General features: G+C 42.9%; 1 protein-coding gene across 1 annotated transcript in view; it reads left to right on the top strand.

Moving 5' to 3' along the window:
- Positions 1-13100, top strand: part of IGSF5 (immunoglobulin superfamily member 5) — a 132394-nt gene that overhangs the window by 28074 nt on the left and 91220 nt on the right. The window contains exon 2 of the mRNA XM_030204943.1: positions 6027-6118. Coding sequence (XP_030060803.1) covers positions 6061-6118 — 58 coding nt within the window. The 5' untranslated portion in view covers positions 6027-6060. The remainder of the gene's footprint in view (positions 1-6026; positions 6119-13100) is intronic.

Raw genomic sequence — 13100 nt, 5'->3', positions numbered from 1 at the left:
TTGGTGACACACTGGTTGAGAACCACTGCTTTATAGAAGAGCTCCTATCAGGTACCATCAGGGTACCTAAATATGGTTGGCTCAGTTATAGAATTGCCCTCCACATGTCAAGGAAAATATACAAATAGGAGACATAGAGGGGCATAATCGAACGCAAACGCCCATCTCCGAGAACGGGTCCGTGAAGGGGTGGGGAGAATCGTATTTTTGAAAAAGATGGACGTTTATCTTTAGTTTCGCAAATACGGTTTGTGCCAGGCAAATGCATTGGATGTGGGCATTTTTGAGATGTGGGCGTTTGTTTGAGCTGGGCGTTTTCGTTTTTCAGTGATAATCGAAACCAAAGCATCCCAGCTCAAAAACGACCAAATCCAAGGCTTTGGGTTGTGGGAGGGGCCAGGATTCGTAGTGCACTGGTCCCCCTCACATGCCAGGACACCAACCGGGCACCCTAGTGGGCACTTTTAAAAAATAGGAAAAAACATTAAATTACCTCCCAGGTGCATAGCTCCTTTACCTTGGGTGCTGAGACCCCCAAATCCCCCCCAAAAACCACTCCCCACAACTCAACACCATTACCATAGGACTTAATGGTGAAGGGGGGCACCTACATGTGGGTACAGTGGGTTTTGGGGGGGGGGTTAGAGGGCTCCCATTTACCACCACAACTGGTACAGGTAGGGGGGGATGGGCCTGGGTCCGCCTGCCTGAAGTGCACTGCATTACCCACTAAAACTGCTCCAGGGACAGGACTTGTTGCTGCTGTACAACCTTGGCACAGCAGTTCATATCGTAAGACTAATCTCGATGAAAATGTCCTTTATTTCAATAACCGCGTTTACTCACAGTTAACTGCAGATCAGAGGTTGTGCCCCACTGACAACGAGTCTCCCTGGTACTAAGATTAGCAGTAGCTCAGAGCTGGCAGAATGGTGTACAATGCCCTCTTTCAGCAACATTCTAGGTAAGAACTAGGTTCTGTAACGTGGCTAACACACGAAAGGGATCTAAAACGGACTTACAAAAATGGCCACTACCTCGTGGACTACCAGAAACAAAACAGGGCACACTCTGACCCAGTAAGCAGGGGAAAAGCACCATGAGAAAAGTGCCTACCAACTACCAACATCGTGAGACTGTAACACAAGCTAGTGAAATCACGGAGCCCAATACCCTACACACACTACAATGCAATGTTGATGTGACCCTGCAGTGCACCCGAGAGCCACATCTGATCCAGGGAAAGGCTGTGAGAGGATTGAACACATTCTGCTGTCATGGAGGTGGGTATGGAATTTGAGGGTGGCATAGAGGCTGGGAAATAAGGTTTTTGCAAGTGGGTTTTTTTTTGGTGGGAGAGGGTTAGTGATCACTGGGGGAGTCAGGGGAGGTCATCCCCGATTCCCTCCAGTGGTCATCTGGTCATTTAGGGCACTTTTTTGGGACCTGTTTGTGAGAAAAAAGGGTCCAAAAAAAGTGTCCTAAATTCTCGCTAAAAACGCCTTTCTTTATTCCATTATCGGCCGAGCGCGCCCATCTCTGCTCGGCCGATAACCACGCCCCAGTCCTGCCTTCACCACGCCTTTGACACGCCCCCATCAACTTTATTCGTTCCCGCGAAGGAGTGCAGTTGAAGGCGACCAAAATCGGCTTTCGATTATACCGATTTGGCCGCCCACAGGAAACTGACGCCCATCTCCCGAACATGGGCGTTTTTCTCCTTTCGAAAATAAGCAGGATAGTAACATAGTAGATGACGGCAGAAAAGACCTGCACGGTCCATCCAGTCTGCCCAACAAGATAAACTCATATGTGCTACTTTTTGTGTATACCTTACCTTGATTTGTATCTGTCATTTTCAGGGCCCAGATGGTATAAGTCTGCCCAGCACTATCCCTGCCTCCCAACCACTGGCTCTGGCAGAGACCGTATAAGTCTGCCCAGCAATATCCTTGCCTCCCAACCACCAGCCCCTGTATGTTTAGCACTGCTAAATTTATAAGTTGATTTAATTATTGACCTCAGGTGTTTATAAATTTTTAATGTAGGTATTTATTTTCCAACTAAGTAGGCATTCTTTGAGGGCACAAAATACAACTGTCTATTAATGTTTTTGTGCCACAGATGCTATTGCTGAGTATCTTTTTTGGAGGAATCAAATATGTGCTGTTGTGCCACTTAGGAGTCATGATATAGAAAAGGCACAAAAACTAAGGATCCCTTTTACCAAGCTGCAGTAAAAGGGGCCCTGCGGTAGCGTCAGTGTGTGGATTTTCCATGCGCCAAGGCCCTCTTTTACCACAGAGGGTAAAAGGCTTTTTTTTAATAAAAGGGAAATGGCCCTGCAGTAAGCGAGTCAATACCAATTGTCTCTCTCTGTCCATGAGATCGCTTTCACAAAGCATATAATATGGCACCAGACACACTGTATAGAGCTGCTTGCTGGCGTTACAAGGTGGATTGAATTAACTTTTTGAGGTAGATTGCATTTGTGAAAGAGATCTCACAGATAGAGAGACAATTGGTATTGATCCTGAGGCAGGCCTTATGGCCAAAACACGGCTCGTATTGAGTCAGAAATCCACAATAAATTGTCACTTTGCACCAATTGTTTTGGGACTTTTTTGGACACCTTTGCTGTTTGTGTTTTTATTATTGTGTGTGCAAAGGTTGTTTCCTCTTTTGTTTCACCTGCAGTAAGTGAACCACTTGGCGAATGTCCATTTCCTGGGGGAGCCCTTACCACCACCCATTTAAGAGGAGGTAAGGTCTCCTGCACTACCCCAGTGGGCAGCGCACGGCACTGCCCTATTACCCACGGGTAAGCCCCCAGTGCTAGAAAATAAAAATGCATTATTTAGTACCAGAGTTGGCGCGTGGCAGAGGCCAGGACTACCGCTGGGCTCCAATGGTAGCCCAGCGGTAGGCCCAATTTGCCGCGTGCCAATGTGGTTGTAGCCCTACTGCCCTTTAGTAAAAAGGCCCCTAAGTGGGGTTAGATAATGCTAAGGGAAGTGGTATTTTTTTCCAATGCAGACCTACTTTAATTTTTGTTGTTGTTGTTGCATCGGGGTGTTTTATCGGTGTATACTGAAAACAGGATTATTATAGCCGGTGAGCCAGTTGATATTGTGTATCTGGATTTTCAAAAGGCTTTTGATGAAGTACCTCATGAAAGACTCCTGAGGAAATTAGAAAGTCATGGGATAGGAGGTAATGTCCTATTATGAATTAAAAACTGGTTAAAAGATAGAAAACAAAGGGCAGGGTTAAATAGTATTCTCAATGGAGGAGAATAGATAGTGGGGTTCCTCAGGGGTCGGTGCTGGGACCACTGCTTTTTACTATATAAATGATCGAGAGATGGGAATAATTAGTGAGGTAATTACATTTATGACACAAATGTGTTATTCAAAGTTGTTAAATCGCAAGAGGATTGTAAAAAATTGCAAGAGGACCTTAGAAGACTGGGAGACTGAGCATCTAAATGGCAGATGACGTTTAATGCAAGTGCAAAGTGATGCACATGGAAAAGAGGAACCTAAATTATAGCTATGTGATGCGAAGATCTACAGAAGGAGTCACTGCCCAGGAAGGATCTAGGCGTCATCATTGATGATATGTTGAAACCCTCTGCTCAGTGTGCAGCAGTGGCTAAGAAAGCAAATGGAATGTTAGGAATTATTAGTAAAGGAATAGAAAGTAAAAATGAGAATGCTTTAATGCCTTTGTATCACTCCATGGTGCAACCGCACCTCAAATACTGTGTGCAATTCTTGATCACATCAGTTTGGTTTCTGACCAAACATAATACTGAAACTTTGCTTATCTCTGTGTGTGATACTATTAAACTTGGCTTTGATAACAGGTCTTGACACTTGCTGGTTACCTTAGGGCCCCTTTTATGAAGCTGCAGCAAAAGGGGACCTGTGCTGGCATCGGCGCCTGTTTTTGTTACGCCGAGGCCTCCTTTTACCGCAGCGGGTAAAAGGCAGGTCTGTTTTTTCATGAAATGGCCATGTGGCAAGTGAAGCACGTGCCTCACAGCCATTTCAGAGCGGAACACTTATTGCCACCCACTGAGGTGGCGGTAAGGGCTCCCACGCAAACCCGGCGGTAACTGGAATCAAAAAGGAGCCATGGTGCAGAGATGTGAACAATGTAAGTGTAAGTATACAAGTGAAAACAGAGAGAAGAATTCTGACATATAACAAACCTATTATAAAAGATATCAGACAAGCTGTTTGACCACTGGTGCAGGCCTTTGAGCCGAAACACAGTCCATGTCGGGCCCTTTGAATTTGTAATAAAGAATCTCCTGTCATCCACTTCACTTCTTGTGTTTTGTTGGGTAACAACAGTGGAGGTCTGTAGCAGCACATTTGTTGGATTTGTTTTGTACTGTATTTTGTTTGGAATTTGTTATGAATGTTGTTTATGGTAACTGTTTTGGCTTAAAGTGGGTTATAACTAAGTTTCTTAAATAAATAAATAAATAGTAACGTGAGTAACATAGTAGATGACGGCAGATAAAGGCTTGCATGGTCCATCCAGTCTGCCCGATAAGATAAACTCATAGCATATGATGCAATATTGAATGTTATTCATTACCCTTGATCTTAAATACCTGAAATGAATTATATATCTATTTTCTTCTAATTTATTTTATATTTTCTGTACTTTAATTACAATAATATTCTGTGTTTCTCATTCCGGAAATGGCGATCGCCGTTACGGTGTATTGTAAGCCACATTGAGCCTGCAAAGAGGATGGAAAATGTAGAATACAAATGCAGAAAATAAATAAATATAACATACATATTCTTGATCTTGATCTGTCCTTGCCATTTTCAGGGCACAGACCATAGAAGTCTGCCCGGGACTGGACATACTCCCCATCTACTGGAGTTGCCATCAAAATAACAGAGATAAAGGCTATAAAAGTTTGGAGAGCCAACTTTCATTTTTGAAAATTTTCTGTGGGGTAGGGTCAGTAGAATGGACTATGCAATGTTTTTCACAACTTTGATGGCTTTCATGTCCTACAGCCTAAATACTGCAGGTACCTAAAGTGGGGTATGCGATTTCTGGAGTTAATTACTTTTTTTTATTGATACATATTTCTCATTTTTAAAGACAAAATTAGTCAATACCTGAGGCTGAAATTTTGCAGGATTATGCAGTTGATACCCTCTGTCTTGTGGTATAAATAAGCCACATACCCCACTTTAGGTAACGTTTTGCTCAGCGGATCACATTTTCTTGTCCCTGGAGGGCTTACAATCTAACCCCCCCCCCCCTCGTTTACAAAGCTGCGCAGCAATGCTGACACAGCCCAGTCAAAGTGAATGGGCTGTGTCGGCATTCCTGCACGGCACCTGCTAGCGCAGCTTTGTGAACAGGGGGGTAAGTTTGTACCAGAGTTAATGGAGGGTTAGGTGAACTGCCCCAAATCACAAGGAGCACCATTGGCATTGAATCTGGCTACTGTGGTTAATCTGCCCACTGCTCTCCAAGGCTGTGTCTGATGATTTCTTTACTCAACATGTAATTAAACTCTGGAATTCATTGCCAGAGAATGTGGTAAAAATGTTTTGGATAATTTCCTATACGAAACGTTCATAAGCCATTATTAAGATGGAGGTGGGAAAATTCACTGCTTATTTCTAGGATAAGAAGCATAAAATCTGTTTTACTCTTTTTGGATCTTGCCAGGTATGTGTGACCTGGCTTGGCCACTGTTGGAAACAGAATACTGGATTTGATGGACCTTCGGTCTGTCCCAGTATGGCAGTGCTTATGTTCTCAAGATTCTCTGATGGTGTTATGAGGTATTGATGTGTTATTGATTTTCTAATTTTCTAAAATAAAGAAATAATGCATATAGGAAAAAGTTAAGAAAGATATGGCCCATAATGGTTTTCAAAAATGGGATGTAAAGAATCTTTTACCCAGTAAATACATTTTTTGTGAAGAGTACCTGCCTGTTACAGTATATAATGCACCATCTGTTTCACTTCCTCCAGTTTCAGGTGTTAGAAGCAAATACTGAGAGAACTGATGGATGGGTCACAGAGATCCCTTATGATCATTTCTGGTCTGTTAGCAACACTAACAGGTATTACATACAATGCTTTCGGTTTATGGATGATTTTCATGTTATCTTCAAAAGACTATTATAGTATTTAGCACTTGATAACTGATCCGCTAGGGTTATTTTATATATTGTAGCTATAATTGTTCATTTTGAAGAATTTAATGTTATTGATTTGTGGTCACAAGGGAGGAAGGGAAATCTCTTTAAAACTGTAAATGTTGGGCAGGCCCAATGTGCTATATTATTAGCCCATAAGAATGCAATGCGGGATTCAGGTTTAGGTTCCAGGGCTGACCAGGACTAGGGACACTGCAAATGCAGTATTCAGAGCTTCTGTGGGAGTATGGGAATGGAGAGAGAAGACTCATTCATCAGACAATGCCAACACCTGCTGAACAGACTCAAAGTGCACATGCACTGGGATGGTTGCTCATGGGCAAAGGACTCTCACTGCAATGACTAAGATGAGATAGAAAGTTAAAAATGGAGAAAAACACCATGGTTACTTATGAATGAAGGCTCCTGGTATGGTAGCCACAGTGAAGCATGCTCACTAGCTTGGGGAGCGGGAGAATGCTCTTCTCCTTCAATGCTTTCCCCTAGGCTTGTAATAAAGGTAAGTGTAAACTAAAGTTCTCTGCTGTAGAACAATTACAATCACCTCTGGCCACACAACCGTGGGTGCTGTGTTTGCCACCAGTGCACGTTACCAGTCAGTTTTCTAACACACCCTCTTTGTGAGCATTTCTGGGTTCAGGGTCTGACCTGATAGGATTTCCCCTTTGGGCAAACCGTTGGTCCCTTAAGTATGTGTGGAGTCTGGGGCCTCCACCTGGGGCAGAAAGATGTTAGCGGGTGAGATTTCCCTTCCTTCTCCCCAGGAAAATCCAAATAAATACCACTGTGAAATTAGCTCTCTTAGGATTTTTTCAGTTAGAAAGCAGGGGTTCTCAACCCAGTCCTTGGGACACACTCACTCAGGTTTTCAGGATAGCCACAATGAATATGCATGAGATAAATTTGCATGCACTGCCTCCACTGTATGCAAATGTATGTCATGCATATTCATTTTGGATATCTTGAAAACCAGACTGGCTTGGTGTGTCCCAAGGACTGGGTTGAGAACCTCTGGTTCAGAGGAATCTCAATCCTTTTTAGAACCAAGACCTGCAACTACAGTCTTTGCAGCACTGAAAAATTCCTCTAGCACAGGAGGGCCACAACCCAATCAGGTTTTCGGAATTTCCTCAATGACTATGCATGAGATCTATTTGCATGCATGCCTCCAATGTATGCAAATTGTGTCATGCATATTCATTGAGGAAATCCTGAAAAACTGACTGAGGGCGCTGAAAAATGGACTGCGCTAGTGTAGGTGCGTGTTTTGGGCACACGCAGATCCCCCCGGGTGCAGCACGGCACACCCTCCCCTCTCCGGTGTACACCCCCCCCCCAGAGTGCATTTTTACTTACATTGAGAAGGGAGGGACGGGCAGGCGGGCCGATCCGCCCCCGAGTGCACGTTGCTGGGAGCTGCGTCGGCTCCGCTGGTTCCCTGCTCTCTCTGCCCCGGAACAGGAAGTAAAAATTGGTGTGCGTCCATTTTGGGTCTGAGACCTTACCACCATTCATTAACTTAGGATGTTCAAGAGAGGTGGGTAATATGTTCGAACACCCCTTCTTCAGGAGGAACATTTCCCTTAGGAATCACGAGTCCAGCACGAGTCCAGCACAGGACCCTCTGTGAGCTTCTCAGCAACTTAAGTTGCTGAGACGCTCACAGAGGGTCCTGTGCAGGACTCGTGATTTCTAAGGGAAATGTTCCTCCTGAAGAAGGGGTGTTCGAAATGCGTTCTCTCGCATGGAGGAACAAAAGAGAGAAGGTGTGAAGAGTTAAAAGGTGCTTAAAGACTGGAAACAGTATGTAAATTCCAGGAAGCCCTTGACATACCGCACTGATTCACTCTGATGAAATAACAATACTCTGAGAAGAGTGCTGGAGAGACTTTGTTGTGAACATTGTACTCCCGTTTGATGTGATTCAGTAGATTTACATGATTTATAAGGACTATAATTTGAATCTTTAAGAACAATAACTAAGACACAAGTGGAAGATTTGAAACTGAGGAAATAATATCAATGTGTAAAATAAGTGGGGAGAATGTACACAGTTTGTGGATATATAGAAATGTTTCCACATAAGGTTTATGTGAGTGGGTGGTGAAGTGAAAGGTGTGACTGGACGAGTTCCGGAACTTGCATAGTATAAGTTGTTTTATATGATATATGTATTGTAATAAAAGAAATGAAATATTTTAAAGGAAGAACATTTTTTGATGATATAGCTCCTTCAGCGTAGCCACCGCTTTATCTTTGAAAAAAATCATTTCTACCATCATAACAATGACTTGCTCTCTTGACCCAGACCCTTCCTCCTTGATCAGCATCCCCAAGCTTGGTTTGCTTCCTTTCACCCCTTCTGACTGTGAACCACAACTCACTGTATGCCATTTCCCCTGATGCCTGCAAAGAGGCTCTTGCTTATCTCTTTTTGAAGAAGCCCAATCTTGATCCATCCATCTCTGCAAATTATAGACCTATGTTGAATCTGATCTATTTACCAAAATTTTGGAGCACTTTGAGCAGGCCTGAGTCCTGCACCAAAGATAATCAGTTTCAATGGTGCATCTTGGCGTGAAGCCTATCTTGACCTCTGTATTTAGTGAGCTGCATAGTGCCTTTGATTCTGGCAAGGCAGCTTTGGTGGTCTCACTGGATCTTTCTGCAGCATCTATTCTGGTTGACCACAGGCTCTTCCTAGGCATATTTGCCTGTAATAGTGTGCCTGGCAGTATTCTGCATTGATTTTTATCATTTCTGCAAGACCAATCTTTAACAGTTGTCTTCAATTGCTCTGCTTCATTTGTTTATCCCCTGACATGTGGTGTTCCTCAGGCCTCTGCCCTTGTACCTTTCCAGTTTAACATCACTCTCAGCCCTCTGGCAACCATAGTGCAGGATGAAAGATTAAGCACTTATTACTATGCAGTTGAGATCTTTGTAGTTTGTTATACTGACCCCCTCTTGCCTCACTGGGGTCACCAACTGGTTGCAGGAGAATCAACTTGTTCTTATAAGAATTGCTATAGTGGGTCAAAAAAGGGTCTTCAGAGGCTCCGTTTGCACTGAATGGAAGCATGTCATAATTCACTTGATATTGAAAATTGCTAACCTAGATCCATCTTCATCCTCTAGCTATTGACCGATTTCCAATCTTTGATTTGTTCCTAAAATAACTGAAAAAATTGTTTTGTCCCAATTAACACAGCATGTTGAATCAACCCACATCCTCCATTCCGCCAATCAGAATTCAGACCTGGACATAGCACTGAAACTGTAATGATGTCCCTCATCAACGACCTGCACTTTACATTTGAAACAGGGAGACTTGCCCTCGTAGTATCCTTAAATCTGAGTTCTGCTCTCAACCTTGTAGATCATGTCCTCTTACTGAACAGACTCTCAGACACTGGCATTTTGGGAACAGTTGTTTGCTAATTCTTCTCCTTTCTATCAGGTCATACCTTCTCTGTCTTCCTTTCTCCACTTCACCTTAACATACCTTCACTTGTAGTGTACCCCAAGGAACAATACTGGCACCTCTTTTCTTCAATATCTTTTTTAGTCCTCTTGCTAACCTTATTCAGGAGCACTCAGTCACCACCTGTTTGTACGCTGATGATATTCTCTTGGTTTCCTACCAAGATCCAGATTGTACAGATCTTAAGAACGTAAGAATAGCCATACTGGGTCAGACCAATGGTCTATCTAGCCCAGTATCCTGCTTCTAACAGTGGCCAATCCAGGTCACAAGTACCTGGCAGAAACCCAAATAGTAGCAACATTCCATGCTACCAATTCCAGGGCATGCACTATCTCAATAGCAGACTATGGACTTTTTCTCCAAAAACGTGTGCAAACCTTTTTTAAACCCAGATATGCTAACCACTGTTGTCACAACCTCCGCAATGAGTTCCAGAGCTGAACTATTCTTTGAGTGAAAAATATTTCCTCCTATTTGTATTACAAGTATTTTCATGTAATTTCGTTGAGTGTCCCCTGGTCGTTGTACTAAAGATTAAAAAAAATCACATTTACCCATTCTACATCTTTTTTGAGTGACAGAACATCCTCAGTACCATGGCTTTCATGAGACTCCCCTTCCTATCTGCCTACATGCAGGCAGGCACATAGCCAGACCCTGAATTTCATGGGTACCAGAGCACCATGTGCGGGGTACAAAATTTTGCTTTGCCCTGCCTCTGCTCTTTGTCTGCAAGTGACCCCCACATACTCGAGCTGGTGAGGGTCCCCAACCTCGCCAGCAGAAGTGCTCCTCCCACCTACAACTGCTGCTGCCTCCATGCTGGGCCTTCCCCCTCAGAGCATACTCAGTTTCCACAAAACTGAGCATATGTGGGATAGCCCCACCCCTGCATATTTGTGCTCAGGCCCCCATGCTAGCAGTGAGATTTGCTCCTCTACTTGTGACCACCCTGAAGGATGATATAGTGTATCCAGATTTTTAGAAAACTTCTCATAAAGTTCTTCTTCAGAGACTCCTGAGAAAATTAAAAAGTTATGGGATAGGAGGCAATGTCCTTTTGTGGATTAGGAATTGGTTATTAGACAGAAAACAGAGGATAGGGTTAAATGGCCATTTTTCTAAATGGAGGAGGGTGAATAGTGGAGTGCCACTGGGATCTATCCTGTGACTGGTGCTATTTAACATATTTATAAATAATCTAGAAATCAGAGCAACAAGTGAGGTGATGAAATTTGCAGACGACACAAAACTATTCAGAATTGTTACAACGCATGCTGATTGTGAAAAATTGTAGAAAGACCTTAGGAAGTTAGAAGACTGGGCATCCAAATGGCAGATGAAATTTAATGTGTTCAAAAACAAGTGATGCACATTGGGAAGAATAATCCAAATCATAGTTACCTGATGCTAAGATCCACCTTAGGAGTCAGCACCCAAGAAAAAGATCTAGATGTCATTGTAGGCAATAAGTGAAATCTTCTGCCTATTGTATGGAGGCAGCCAAAAAAGTAAACAGGATGCTAGGAATTATTAGGAGAAGGATGCAAAATAAGACCAAAAATATTATAATGCCTCTGTATCACTCCATGGTGCGACTTCACCATGAATATTGCATTTAATTCTGGTTGCCGTATCTCAAAAAAGAAATAGCAGAATTAGAAAAGGTTCAAAGAAGAGCGACCAAAATGTTAAAGGGGATGGAACTCCTCTCATATGAGGAAAGGCTAAAGAGGTTAGGGCTCTTATGCTTAGAAAAGAGATGGCTGAGGAGGTTATGATTGAGGTCTACAAAAGCCCAAGTGATATTTTGTCACTCAAAAAAGATCTAAACCAAGACAAAATAGTATCCCTTATGCCTAGCTCTGCCAAACAAAACAGAAGATGATGATCAACCAAAACAAAAGCTGAAGAAAGGTGTACAAAAACAATCATTGCAATCTGGCTGCTATCAAGAAATGTCCTTATTTCACTGACCAAGGCAACCAGGATAGTCTCTATGCTGTGCTTTTCTTGAAAACCAGATTGCTGAGTATGAAGGTCATTACTTTTTGATATAAACCCCTTCAGCTGGCAGAGTCCATTCCTTAAGTTTAGGTATCAGGAGAATATTGGAAACTGGGCAGTAATTAGATAAGGAAAAAGGGTCTAACAAGTTTTTTCTTCAAAAAAAGGGTGGATGACTGCTTTCTTTAATTCCAAAAAAAGTATTCCTGGCGTTAACCATAGTCAAAAGTACTGGATAAAGTGCTAGAGAAATTCATTTTAGTTTTGAGGGAATAGGATCCAAAGATAAAGTAGTGAAGCTAGTGGCACTAATAATTTTCACCAACATAAAAGTCAAAATGGGCCAAAATGTAGCCTAGGTGGTTAAGTTAATAACATCCATTGATAAAGGCTCAACAGCCTTGGCCCCTGTTAGCAAAGAGGGAGCAGGTATAGCATCCTCCTGAAGCTACTTAGAGAGATCAAAAGAACCAATGATTAGCCCAAAAGAATCCTGTAAAGTTTTCACTTTAGAGGAACAAAAATCAGCTATTGCCGCAGCTCTCAATGCATGGTGTGGTGCGGTGATAGACTTCCATGGGGGGCTGAATGTTCTTCCAGAAGTAAGAAAAGTTCTTTAGAGGAACTGCACTGTTCTTAATATGAGTGGAACAGAATGCTTTTTTAGCTGCTGCAATGGCAGCCAGAATACAGGAGCATGAATGACACTTTTAATTTCCTGTACATCTGTCCTGCCTTCCATGCTTGACTCTTGAGCAGGTGAAGTCCATTATGGAACTAGAGATGATTTCACTATTCTGAACAGACATAACATCTAGATGGCACCACTTCATCCAGGGCAGCATGGAGGGCTGAGTTTTGCTTTTGAATCTGGAACTCAGGAGGAATACAATCTAAGTTAGAAAGGGCTTTGAATGGGCTGTGTTGGCATTGCTGCACTGCAGCCGCTAGCCTGGCTTAGTAAACAGAGGGGTTTGTCTGGCAAAAATTTGACTGGCAAAGACAAGCTGCTTTTCACCTGAACCCAGCCAAAATCTAGCTGACTAAAACTTAGCTGGTTAGATTTAGGACTATTGTTTGGGTAATTTGATTCAGGTGGCTAAGCGTAGCAGGCCAGTGCTGCAAATTATAACTAGCCCTCTCAGTTGGGAGCCTGCCACAACCACATCTCTGGAGTCACTTATTTTTTGCCAACTATTCTTAGACTAACATGGTGCTGCTGTTCTCTGGGGACAAGCAGGATACACAGTTCTCACACATGGATAATGTCATTATGACAGAGTCTGTCTCAAATAAAATTAAGCAAAGTTCAATATTGCACAAGATCATCTCAATACCAGTTCCCCCCCCCCCCCCCCCCCCACCCACACACACACACACACACACACACAC

Source organism: Microcaecilia unicolor, chromosome 5 (genome assembly GCF_901765095.1).
Source record: "Microcaecilia unicolor chromosome 5, aMicUni1.1, whole genome shotgun sequence".
Classification (NCBI taxonomy): Eukaryota; Metazoa; Chordata; class Amphibia; order Gymnophiona; family Siphonopidae; genus Microcaecilia; species Microcaecilia unicolor.
This window is presented reverse-complemented; position numbering and strand designations above follow the sequence as displayed.